We start from the raw sequence: 14,341 nt of genomic DNA, 5'->3' as shown, positions 1-14,341 counted from the left end.
AGTGTTTGTGTTATTGCTTACTGTTGACTAGATCTCTTCATTATACTCCTGAGAATCATGTACTTAAACAATAGAAATAACAGCAATAGCATCTGTTTACCAATAAGCAGATCAATCCTGGAGCACAAGAGACTTTAAATATGCATGAGGCAAAAAAATGACTGACTGACTGGGTTATTAGTATTCCAATAAAATGTCCACAGCTAAAAGCAGGAGAAATGCACACATTTTAATAAGTAAGTAAGTTTGGAAAGGCCAATTTGGCTATGTCAATGTACATTTGAAGGCTATTGTGAATTCCTTTTTTTTTCTGTGCTTGTTTCATTTTTCTGTATAAAGAAAAAGTAAAACAGCATGTAATTAAGAGGAGTAGTGGGTATTGACATTCAGACAATTTGTGTGTTCTTACAAATGTGTTTGATTACAACTGCTTCAAAAGTAAAGTATCCCAGATTTTCAAAAGTTTATTTTAACTTTGAAGACTAGACAAGGTCATACTGATTTTACAACATCCTACATGATTTAAGTATATATACAAAGAAAAAACCCAACATTAGAATATTACACAGCTTGAAAGTTTGCAAAGGTTATTTGTGTCTTAGTTATTTCTGTACTTACTGACACATCAGACGCCAGCAGTGAATATTATATTTCATAATTTGTTGACTAGTAAAGATACAATCATTAGTACCCTAAGTCTTCAAAATTCACATAAACCCTTACAAAGCCATTCAGAAAGAGAAAGTCAGCCCTAAAATTAGAATCAGTGATTATGATAAATGCTTTTAATAAGACATAGATAAACTGGATATGTTTAAAATTGTAATTTCATAGATTATAAAATTAGCATATTATAGTTACTCAATATGGTGAAGGCTAGGTGATTCTTCTGTGCCTTGCTCTTATGAGATTTTTCCTTGTTTTACTGTGAATTTAAATAAAATAAATTTGCTTCACTTTGTCATTGATACAAATGACACAAAAGCTACATACTAGTTCACAATAATTATTAACATTTCCACATGTGGGAATCCCTTTGTTGTTATTAATTTGGGGCATCATGGGATAAAGAGATATCCCATGATATGTCATGTTGGTGAAAAACATATAGAGCAGAGACAAAATGCACAAGCAACAGAAAGCCATTTGTATGTATTTCTAAAAGGTAACAAAATTTTAACAAACTCCCTTTGAAAATATTTTTTTGAAAAACTACCAATAAAATAAAATTTAAAACAAACATCATAAGAAGCCATGAATAATTTTGAGAAAGTAAATCATTACAAAAAATTACTCATAATTTTAAAAACTCACTCTGAAAAGAATCAAGAATTGTGCATAACCTGCAAGAGAAAATGGCTAGAAATTCAGTGGGACAGTAAATCTTTAAAGAAATACGGGTCATTGGCTACATAGTGAGTGTGTGTATAGCTTTGGACCTAAGCAATTATTTGTAACATGACCTTAAAATTTAGCAAATTAAAAATACTTAAATTCCTAATTTAAAGTTATCTTAAAAAGATGATATTGATGACATGGCAATTTCGTTTTTGAAAGAAAGATGCTAAAAACTGATCACCATTTCAGATGCTTCAAATCAACAATTTTATAATAAGAGCCTGAAGTAGAAAGCATGTGGGCATAGGACAAATACATGGCCAGCCAGTCCTAATTTTGTTCTTATTAAAAATGCCATTATGATTGATTGATTGACTTTCTCTTTAAATTCTTCACTATGATTGAAGACCACTCCATATATACATCATCAAGAAATGCTGTTAACACATTGACAGACAAGACAGTGGCTTCTGTTATGCAGCACAAATAATTAATAAGGAAAAAAAGAACTTAGCAGTGTTGCACAGGACGTCAATGTTTTGTACACATACCATACTTTCTTTTTCAGGACACAATTTAAAACCCCAGTAATTCTGTGTCTAAGCCTTATAAAACAAATACTTGTAAAGCTTATAAATTAGATGTTGAGGACTTTCATGGAGGCAGTGTGAGCCTTAATTTGAGAGAATGGCAATGAAACCTTCATTATCAATAACAAATTATGATAACTGCTTATTTTTTTTCAGGACCTTTGAAGCAAAATAGATAGAAATCAATTTTCACCCTGAAAATGGTTTACTACTTTGTCATTAGTAAACACTTCTCTTCTCACAAATGTCTATGCACTGTGCTTTCCTGAGAAACCACCACTAATTTCAAACCTCAATAAAATTCTAGTTTCACAGGAAGTGCAGAGGTGAACAAAGAAATGATGACTATGCTTGGCCAAGTTATGCAGCACTGTCTGTCAATATTTGCTAAAAACAAAAAAATTAAGTAGACAAATAATTCTTCTATTATTTTAAAGTAAAGATAAGGCTATGGAAATACCATCAAAAGAAAGGTTTAAATTTTGTCTTAAAGAAACAGTGTGATTTTGTTGTTAATTTTGCAAAATGGTAGTATTCAGGTCTTTATAAAGGAATTATTTGGAGATTACATAGTTATAGCTTCCTTCAAAAACAAGAGAATTGCAGGTTCAATCTACTGATACTAAATATGCTCAATCTACTGATAATCATGTTTCATATATATATGTATATATATGTGCGTGTGTGTATATATATATATATATATATATATATACACACACACACACGCACACAAACATGATGCTTCTTTTAGGCAAGTAATAGGACAAAAGTCAATTGGGAAAAGTATGGACTTATTCAGGCAATATATAATATATAGAATATAGAATAGCACAAAGAGAAAGATCACATAATCTCTGATTAGAAATAAAAGTAAAATGAGAATTATAATTTCAGTTAGTACTGCATGTTACAGATTCTTCTTCAAATTTTGGTTATAAACACTGACAGTGTTTGTCAGGCACAGGGAAATAATTAGGATAATATAGACTCATTACAGAAGGGAAAAAAACTTATTGCTAACATTGCAGTATTCTTTTTATAAGAATAAGTTGAGTATTGATTACGAACGCTCTAACAACTCTTGCTTTTATTTGATAACGATGAGATATTTTTACCCTTGCTATCAAGAGTGCTACTTTCTTTGCCTAATATATTTCAACCAGTATGAAGAAGTCAGAAAACAATGAGAAAAGTAATTCACAGCTAATGTGATGTTGCTTAAGAAATTTAAATGATAAAAATCAAATTAAACCTTTGAAAAGGCAGGCTTAGACCTCCTTAAGAAGACAGTTAGTGGCCTACCGTAATTTGATCACTTTTTCATGAAAAATTCCATTCAGTTTCCAATAGATTTTGCAGAGTTCATTCCGTGGAGATACTTTTAGGGAAATAGAGAGGAGGGTTGTGGGCTGTGGGATCTCCTCACTCCTCCTCTGTGCAGCCCAGCAGCTCCGATCGCAGCGTGATCCTCCCATACCAGGACCAAGGAAGGATCCTTATGTGCCGTGCATAGATGGGAGGGTCGATGACATTTTTTCTGTGGGTATCATTGTCAAAATTGCCCTGGAAAACCTAGTAAAGACGAACAGACTATCAATCATATGGCTTTCTTTTTCTTGGGAATTATTTTTATTATTTTCTTGTTTGGATCATTTATCCCATATGTGAGATTTGATAACTAATCATGTTATGTTTTTCGAGGCATATTGCAGCTTCTTTTTAATGATCATTTTAAAATTGACTAGCCAATGAATGTTTAAAGACTTAAATAAGTTGAAAATGTATTTCAACTGTCTGAGGCAGGAATACATAGATTTATCATTTTTATGTTTTTTTTTAAAAGGTCAGGTTTGGTTTTTTTTTAATGCAACATATCTATTTTTTGCTTCTGTCACAGGCTGCTGTTGGTTAGGCAGCTTGCTGAAGGTGGTGTCTTCTAAGGAGTGATCAGAGATCCAGGCTGTTGCAAATTACCACCATATCTGAAAAACGCGGCAGCCACATTCATAAGGGGCAACGAGAGAGAAAGCTGTTAGATTACACAGGATGTTTTAAAAAACCAGGTATGGAAGCAGCTTAAATCATTTCTGGATACATCTCATTGACCTTAACTAATTATATGACCTCAGCCCAACTGCAAAGGAGGCTGGGAAATGGAGAGGACCATGTGGATATCTGGTGAGCATAACAGTCTCTATCACAATGTCTTTGGCTTACTTCTCATATAGAGAACAAAATTAACCCATTATCAAGAGAGACAACCACAATCAGTGCTAGTAACTACATTTTTCTTGCCTTGTCTATTAATTCCTGGATCCATACAATACTGTTGTGACCAATAATATCCTGACATGTTGGCATCCCATGACTTCTTCATACTTCTTTTGTTTCAAAGCTTTTTTGAGGTGTTTATGTCCATTTTTCTCCCAAGAGGCTTTTACAGTAAACTTTGAGAAGTGCTTGCTTTAGAAAGAAATAAAACAAAATCGGCAGTTGGCTGTTGGTACAGTGTGGAGTAGTGGCGTGTGGTCTGAATGACTGAGTTTTTCATATGTGCTTACTTTTGCTGTGAACACTTGGACTGCACCTAGACCCAGACTAAAAGGTACACCATCTCCCCTCCTTCAAAGAATCATCATCCAAGGACCTACCAGAGACCACAAGAAAACATGGGGAGAAGCTATCAGCATACATTTGACCAAAATTGAAGTTAATAAGGATGGAGACAAGATGGCGGAGTAGAAGGATGTGAGCTCACCTCTTGTTATGAAAACACCAAAATCACAGCTAACTGCTAAACAACAACTGACAAAAAACCAAAAAACAAACAAAAACTTGCTGGAACCTACCAAGATGGATATCCTACATCCAAAGACAAAGAAGAAGCCACAATGTGAGGAGGAGCCCATGAGAATCTGGTTTTGAAGGCCAGCAGGATTTGACTGCAGGAATTCCATAGGACTGGGGTAAACAGAAACTCCACTCTTGGAGGATGCACACAAGGTCTCATGCACACAAGGACTCGGAAAAAGGAGTGACCTCCAAAGAGACTGGGCCAGACCTACCTGCTAGTATTGGAGGGTCTCCTATGGAGGCAGAGGGCGACTGTGGCTCATTGCCGGGACAAAGACACTGGCAGTGGCAGCTCTGATGAGTACTCACTGTGTGAGCCCTCCTGGAGGCTGCCATTTCCTCCCCACACCTAGCCTTACCCAACAGTCTGTAGGCTCCAGTGCTGGGTCACCTCAGGCCAACCAACCAACAGGGTGGAAACACAGCTCCACCCATCAGCAGACAGTTTGCTTAAAGTCTTCCTGAGCACAGCCCTGCCAACCCACCAGTGATCAGGATACAGTCCCTCACACCAGAAGCCTGCACAAGCCTCTTAGAAAGCCTCATCCACCAGGGGGCAGAGAGCAGAAACAAGAAGAATTACAGCCTACAGAATGGAAAATGCAATCAAAGAAAATTAGACAAAATGAGATGGCAGAGGGATATGTCCCAAATGAAGGAACAAGATAAAACCCCAGAAGAACAACTAAGTGAAGTGCAGATAGGCAATCTACCCAAAAAAGAATTCAGAGTAATGATCGTAAAGATGATCCAAGGTCTCAGAAAAAAAATGGAGGTACAGATTGAAAAGATGCAAGAAATGTTTAACAAAGACCTAGAAACAAACAGAGATGAATAATAGAATAACTGAAATGAAGAATATACTAGGGACTTCCCTGGTGGCACAGTGGTTAAGAATCCACCTGCCAGTGCAGGGGACATGGGTTCGAGCCCTGGTCCGGGAAGATCCCACATGCTGTGGAGCAACTAAGCCCATGCTCCACACCCACTGAGCCTGTGCTCTAGAGCCCGAGAGCCACAACTACTGAAGCCCGTGCTTTGCAACAAGAGAAGCCACTGCAATGAGAAGCCCGCACACTGCAACGAAGAGTATCCCCCGCCCGCCACAAGTAGAGAAAGCCTGCACGCAGCAACGAAGACCGAACACAGCCAAAAATAAATAAATTAGTTTAAAAAATAAATACCGTTTAAAAAAAAAAGAATATACTAGAAGGAATCAATAGCAGAATAACTGAAGCAGAAGAATGGATAAGTGAGCTGATTGATAGACAGAATGGTGGAAATCACTGCTGCAGAACAGAATAAAGAAAAAAGAATGAAAAGAAATGAAACAGCCTGAGAGACCTCTGGGACAACATAAACACACCAACATTCACATTATAAGGGTCCCAGAAGGAGAAGAGAGAAAGAAAGGACCTGAGAAAATATTTGAAGAGATAATAGCTGAAAAACTCCCTGACATGGGAAAGGAAATAGTCACCCAAGTCCAGGAAGCACAGAGAGTCCCAGGCAGGATACACCTAAGGAGGAACACACCAAGACACATAGTAATCAAATTGACAAAAATTAAAGACAAAGAAAAAAATAATAAAAGCAACAAGGGAAAAGCAACAGGTAACACACAAGGGAATTCTCATAAGGTAATCAGCTGATCTCTCAGCAAAAACTCTACAAGCTAGAAGGGAGTGGCACTATATATATAAAGTGAGGAAAGGGAAGAACCTACAACCAAGAATACTCTATCCAGCAGGGCTCTCATTCAGATTCAACAGTGAAGTCAAAAGCTTTACAGACAAGCAAAGCTAAGATTATTTAGCATCACCAGACCAGCTTTGCAACAAATGCTAAAGGAAATTCTCTAGGTGGAAAAGAAAAGGCCACAACTACAAATGAGAAAATTATAAATGGAAAAGCTCAGAGGTAAAGGCAAACATACAGTAGAAGTAGGAAATCATCCACACACAAATATGATATCAAAGCCAGCAATCGTGAGAAGAGGAGAGTACAAATGCAGGATACTGGAAATGTACTTGAAATTAAAAGACCAGCAACTTAAAACAATCTTGTTGGGGGCTTCCCTGGTGGTGCAGTGGTTGAGAATCTGCCTGCTAATGCAGGGGACATGGGTTCGAGCCCTGGTCTGGGAAGATCCCACATGCTGCAGAGCAACTAGGCCCGTGCGCCACAACTACTGAGCCTGCATGTCTGGAGCCTGTGTTCCTCAATAAGAGAGGCCGCTATAGTGAGAGGCCCACACACCGTGACGAAGAGTGGCCCCTGCTTGCCACAACTAGAGAAAGCCCTCGCACAGAAACGAAGACCCAACACAGCCAAAAATAAATAAATTAATTAATTAATTAAAAAAACAAAAAAATCCACAGACTACCTTTATCAAAACCTCATGGTCACTGCAAACTGAAAATCCACAATAGGTACACACACAAAAGAAAAATGAATCTAAACACAACACTAAAGTCAGTCATCAGATGACAAAAGAAGAGAACAAACGAGGAAGGGAAGAAAAAAGACCTACAAAAAGAAATCCAAAACAATTAACAAAATGGCAGTAAGAACATACATATCAATAATTACCTTAAACATAAACAGATCAAATGCTCCAACTAAAAGACATAGACTGGCTGGATGGATACAAAAACAAGACCACTGTCTAAAAGAGACCCACTTCAGATCTAGGGACACATACAGACTGACAGTGAGGAGATGGAAAAAGGTATTCCATGCAAATGGAAATCAAAAGAAAGCTGGAGTAGCAATACTCGTATCAGACAAAATAGACTTTAAAATAAAGACTATTGCAAGAGACAAAGAAGGACAATACATAATGATGAAGGAATCAATCCAAGAAGAAGATATAACAATTGTAAATACATGTGCCCCAAACATAGGAGCACCTCAATATATAAGGCAAATGCTAAAATCTATAAAAGGAGAAATCAACAGTAACACAATAATAGTGGGGAACTTTAATACCCCACTTTCATCAATGGACAGATCATCCAGATAGAAAATCAATAAGGAAACAGAAGCCTTAAGTGACACATTAGACCAGATAGACTTAATTGATATTTATAGGACATTCCATCTGAAAGCAGCAGAATATACTTTCTTCTCACATGTACATGGAACATTCTCCAGGATAGATCACATACTGAGACACAAATAAAGCATTGGTAAATTAAAGAAAATTGAAATCATATCAAGCATCTTTTCCAACTACAAAGGTATGAGATTAGAAATCAATTACAGGAAAAAAAAACCTAAAAAACACGAACACCTGGAGGTTAAATTTGGTAAAGTTACAGGATACAAAATTAATACACAGAAATCTGTTGTATTTCTATACACTAACAATGAAAGATCAGAAAGAGTAATTAAGGAAATAATACCATTTACTATTGCTTCAAAAAGAATAAAATACCTAGGAATAAACCTACCTAAGGAAGCAAAAGACCCGTATTCCAAAAACTATAAGATGCTAATGAAAGAAATAGAAGATGACAGAAACAGATGGAAAGATAAACCATGTTCTAGGATTGGAAGAATCAAAATTGTGAAAATGACTACACTACCCAAGGCAATCTATAGATTCACTGCAATCCCTATCAAATTACTAATGGTATTTTTCACAAAACTAGAACAAAAAATTTTAAAATATGTATGGAAACATAAAAGACCCTGAACAGGCAAAGCAATTTTGAGAAAGAAAAACAGAGCTGGAGGAATGAGGCTCCCTGACTTCGGACTATACTACAAAGGTACAGTCATCAAAACAGTATGGTACTGGCATAAAAAACAGAAATATAGATCAATGGAATAGAATAGAAAGCCTAGAAATAAACCCATGCACCTACGGTCAATTAATCTACGACAAAGGAGGCAAGAATATACAGTGCAGTGGAGAAAAGACAGTCTCTTCAATAAATGGTGCTGGGATAAATGGACAGCTACAAGTAAAAAAATGAAATTAGAACAATTCTTTAACACCATGCATAAAAATAAACTCAAAATGGATTAAGGACCTAAATGTAAGACTGGATACTATAAAACTCTTAGGGGAGAACCTAGGCAGAACACTCTTTGACATAAATCACAGCAGTATCTTTTTTGATCCATCTCCTAGCATAATGAAAATAAAAACAAAAATAAACAACTGGGACCTAATTAATCTTAAAAGCTTTTGCACAGCAAAGGAAACCATAAACAGAATGAAAATACAGCCCACGGAATGGGAGAAAATATTTGCAAATGCTGTGACAGAAAAGGGATTAATCTCCAAAATTTACAAAGAGCTCATGTAGCTCGATGTCAAAAACACAAACAACCCATTCAAAAAATGGGCAGAAGACTTAAACAGACATTTCTCCAAAGAAGGCATACAGGTGACCAAGAGGCACATGAAAAGATGCTCAACATCACTAATTATTAGAGAAATGCCAATCAAATCTACAATGAGGTATCACCTCACACCAGTCAGAATGGCCATCATCAAAATGTCTGCAAACAATAAGTGCTGGAGAGGGTGTGGAGAAAAGGGAACCCTCCTACACTGCTGGTGGGAATGTAAACTGTCACAGCTACTACAGAGAACAGCATGGAGGTTCCTTAGAAAAACTAAAATTAGAGCTACCATGTGATCCAGCAATCTCACTCCTGGGCTTATATCCAGAGAAAACCATGGTTTGAAAGGATACATGCACCCCAATGTTCACTGCAGCACTGTTTACAATCACCACAACATGGAAGCAACCTAAATGTCCATTGACAGAGGAATGGATAAAAAAGATGTGGTACATATATACAATGGAATATTACTTAGCTATGAAAAAGAATGAAATAATGCCATTTGCAGCAACATAGATGGACCTGGAGATTATCATACTAAGTGAAGTAAGTCACACAGAGAAAGACAAATATCATATGATATTACTTATATATGGAATCTGAAAAAAAATGTTACAAATGAACTTATTTACAACACAGAGACTCACAGACCTAGAGAACGAACTTACTTATGGTTACTAGGGGGAAAGGGTGGTAGGGAGGGATAAATTGGGAGTTTGGGATTGACATATACACACGGCTATATTTAAAATAGATAATCAACAAGGACCTACTGTATAGCACTGGAAACTTTGCTCATTATTCTGTAATAACCTAAATGGGAAAAGAACTTGAAGAAGAATAAATGCATGTATATGTATAACTAAATCACTTTGCTGTACACCTGAAACTAACACAACATTGTATACTCCAATATAAAATTAAATTAAAAAACTGAAGCTAGTAAATGTAAGCATATAAGGTATGGTAAAAAAGAAGGAAAAAAAGAAACAAAACCAAAACACTGGGATCCTGATAGGAATGGCATTAAATTTTAAATTACTTTGAGAGAAATTAATGTATTTATAATATTTAAACTTGAACATTTTACCATTTTTAACCTATAGATTCTGAACATTTATTATTCATTTCTAACTATTTTATATTTATATTTTTTCCTTGTTCAACTAGGATAGTGAAAATCTCTTCAAAGTTTTCTCTTTTAGCTTTATGAGGCATCTTACAATTGGAAGATAATTTTTAGCTTGCTTGAGATCGAAACATGCCTACCTAGTCAAAGAGAAACCTGAAAATAAAATTCGCCAAAGGGGAAAAAAGAAAAGAAACTCCATTATCTCATGACAGAATATTTAACCCATATCATTGAACATTCTGAAATTAAGGGGAATGTTTTAAAAATGGCCTTCTTCAGTTGGTTCAGCCTCACATGATCACAAAAAGTCCCCTGGAAAGACAAAAATAAAGATATTCTTCTCTAAAGCACTAGAGAGTATGACACATTAATAGACACAACAGACAAGATGCGGTAATCTTTCTGCTGGTTCCATGGAAAGATTATGAGCCATTGAGGGTGAATGCAAAGTGCCATCCCGATCTTGTGGGGGAATAATTTTTCAACTTGACACAAAATATATCTCAAAGGCTGTTTCTGAATAAATATTTGAAGAAGGGAATACTGAACTGTGCCAAGTCTAGAATTCATCATCCTGGCATAACTGAATCTATGTTCTTTTAATACGAATTTTACCGTCAGCAGTGTTCTGGCTTGCACTGACCAAAAAGGAACTAGTTTTGGACTGAAATGTGTTAGTAAATAACAATGTCTCTATTAGCAAAAGCTCACATGTATAGGATATACCATGCAAACACTCACCAAAAATCTTGAGAGATGTTGTCATTGCAACAGCAGAAAATAAGAGAGTACATTCTATGGTTTCCAGACAATCTCTCTGATGTATGGGTTCAAATGCTTCACTGAGACTGTGGTGTTAACAATTTAATAGAGAATCTAAAATCCAATTTCATAGCCTGGCTAGAGAACTTAATGTATATGTTTGGCATAATAGAGTTTAAATTCATTAACTTTCATTGCAAATCTGCAACAGTTCAAAATATAGTGTTTTACCACTTTGGGGGAAGGAAATACAGGAAGAAATAATTTTCTTTTAAATCACTGGTCTTCAGCAGAAGTTTCAATACGGAACTATCAATCCCCAAAGCAGTAGTTGAATTATTAGTTATACCTATCTCTTTACACATAATGGAGAATACACAGAGGGAAAGTACAGCAGCTCTGAAACTACATACAGCTATGACATTTCTGATTTAATGTGTGAAATTTATAGATATTTGAGTGCTCATTAAAAAAATTAAATGGAGTTTCATAAAACAGGATAATTAAAAAACCAAAAATGCCCACAGAAGAACAGCCTAGATCTGTACTGGAATCAACCAAACCAGGATCTAAAAGTACTGAAACTATACTTTCATTTTTGGAGGTCTCTCAGTGATGATACAGCAGAGAACACAAGGCACACATTTGCAAATTCTAGCATGACATCTTGTGCTTGCTGTGCAAACATGTGGCACATGTGCTGTTTCTTGTCTCCAACACTAGGAAGATCCTGCTAAAGCATGCTATTTCAATGCTTTACCTGGCAAAGGAATGCAAACTCAGTATTTTTAGTTAACTTTATAAAATCTGTAAAAATTCTGGAAAAGTGCTTTCACATACACAGTTTAGAGATTTAAGCACCTAGATTGAATTCAAAGTCTGAAAAGACTGATGGAGAACATTAAATCTCCATATAGAAGGGAAAACAGTGAACCTGAGAAAGAGTTGGGAAGTTTTTAGAAAGAGTATGCCCCTGTTTACAATAGCCAAGACATGGAAGCAACCTAAATGTCCATCGACAGAGGAATGGATAAAGAGGATGTGGTCCATATATACAATGGAATAGTACTCAGCCATAAAAAAGAATGAAGTAATTCCATTTGCATCAACATGGATGGACCTGGTGATTATCATACTAAGAGAAGTAAGTCAGAGAAAGACAAATATCATATGATATCACTTATATGCAGAATCTAAAAAAAAAAAAAAAGATACAAATGAACTTATTTACAAAACAGAAACAGACTCACAGACATAGGAAACAAACTTATGGTTACCAAAGGGGAAAGGAGGGTGGAGGAGGGATAAATTAGGCATTTTGGATTAACACATACACACTACTATATATAAAATAGATAACCAACAAGGACCTACTATATAGCGGAAGAAACTATACTCAATATCTTGTAATAACCTATAAGGGAAAAGAATCTGAAAAAAAGTTTTATATATATGTATGACTGAATCACTTTGCAGTACACCAGAAACTAACACAACATTATAACTCAACTATATTTCAAGTAAAAAAAAAAAAAGAGTATGCACGAGTTTCAGTTTTAGGAGGAGGCTTAGCTAATTAGCTGGTAACAAGTTTGCTGAGATACTCAAACATGATACGCTTAGGAGTCTCTCAGGTTTTTCCCAACACATGGGACCTGGACAAAAAGGCACTCAAGGTACTTTGGAGAGGCTTCTACAGTTACAAACCAGGAGAAGATAAGAGAGAGGATAATGAAACTGCTTCAATGTGATTGAGATCTTGGATTTGGTTTTCTTATGTCAATTCTCCTGTGATACTAGATAAAATTCAAATCAGATTGTAGTGAGGATTCAGATCTCAACACAGAGAGACTATCAGATAAAATAAAACAATTAAACGTTGCTAGAAGCAATATTTTTTGTAAGATGCAGCTTGTTATTCTTCGGTAGGGACAATGGTCTGTTCAGGCCAGAGTAGCCATCGTCATTAGCAAGCTCCTAGGCATCATGGAGGAAGGCAAGCTTATCCTCCATGACTCAGTCAGAGGGCTGGGGCACATCCCCGGTTCTTTTAGCAGTCATGTGCTATGACTCTGCTTTTCACAAGTACTGAGAAATCCTTTGGGGATTTCTTGCACATACTACTTATTTACTAAGTCATCAGGTTTGTAAAGATGTACTTCTTTCTAATATTTGTCTTAAACTTAACTCATTAAAATATTTTTTAAATTTAATTAATTTAATTAATTTATTTATTTTTGGCTGCATTGGGTCTTCGTTGCTGCGTGCGGGCTTTCTCTAGTTGCGGCGAGAAGGGGCTACTCTTCATTGTGGTGCGCGGGCTTCTCATTTTGGTGGCTTCTCTTGTTGCGGAGCATGGGCTCTAGGCGCGTGGGCTTCAGTAGTTGTGGCTTGCGGGCTCTAGAGCACAGGCTCAGTAGTTGTGGCGCACAGGCTTGTTTGCTCCGTGGCATGTGGAATCTTCCTGGACCAGGGCTCGAACCCGTGTCCCCTGAATTGGCAGGTGGATTCTTAACCACCACGCCACCAGGGAAGCCCCTCATTAAAAATTTTAAAGAGATTCACATTGTTCTAAACTTTTGGAATTTATGTTCACATCATCCAAATAGCCAAGTGGTTTTAAGCATTTTTCTATAGTCTCCCTGAGCTCTTCAAGGCTTAACAGGTCATTATTTTAGCAAGGTCTCAGGTGACATCGCTTTATCCCTGTGGCCTTCTGGTCGTCCCCTTCTAGATTTCATTATTTCTCTTCTGATATGTAGAGACTGGAACCATATTTGGGATTCCAGATATTGTGGAAATAAAAGGTTTGAATCAAGCTATCTCAAGTTTCCTCTATTACTTGCATTTGTATTGTTAATGGTGTCAAACATAGCATTGGCTTTATTGAGTATACCTGTACTCAGACCTGAGGTCCTTAATGGAGAAAGGACAGAGATAAAACCCATTTCCCTAGGGCAACATGTGTGTGTGTACTGGGAGGGGGTGCAAAAGCTAAGAATTCTTTACTTAGCATATATAATTTCAATTATTTGTCCTTTCATCCAGAGGGCATATAAAGAAGTTAGAAAAAAAAGTCTTTTCTAGCTCTCATCCCTGAAACACTGTTTTTATGGAATTCTGTCCATACAGTGGAAGAATCTGAGACTTGGAAGAGAAGGCATAGATCTGCTAGTGCCAACTTCCCTCTCTAACATTTCTGACATGGAACTTTCAGCTTATCTGTGGCAAGCCTCAGTATAACAAAGCAGGTATGTATTTAGACACTTTGAAATTCTACCTTCTTATTAGGTTGAAATAT

General features: G+C 36.4%; 1 protein-coding gene across 2 annotated transcripts in view; it reads right to left on the bottom strand.

Annotated features, from left to right (window-relative positions):
- Positions 1-448: 448 nt before the first annotated feature.
- The window catches only part of EDIL3 (EGF like repeats and discoidin domains 3), a 432,319-nt gene continuing 418,426 nt past the window's right edge, over positions 449-14,341 (bottom strand). For both annotated transcript variants that reach the window (XM_082458169.1, XM_082458170.1), the window contains one exon: positions 449-3,503. In XM_082458169.1, coding sequence (XP_082314295.1) covers positions 3,354-3,503 — 150 coding nt within the window. In that variant the 3' untranslated portion in view covers positions 449-3,353. The remainder of the gene's footprint in view (positions 3,504-14,341) is intronic.

This window comes from Balaenoptera physalus, assembly GCF_965194825.1.
Source record: "Balaenoptera physalus genome assembly, chromosome: 3".
NCBI classification, from domain to species: Eukaryota; Metazoa; Chordata; class Mammalia; order Artiodactyla; family Balaenopteridae; genus Balaenoptera; species Balaenoptera physalus.
This window is presented reverse-complemented; position numbering and strand designations above follow the sequence as displayed.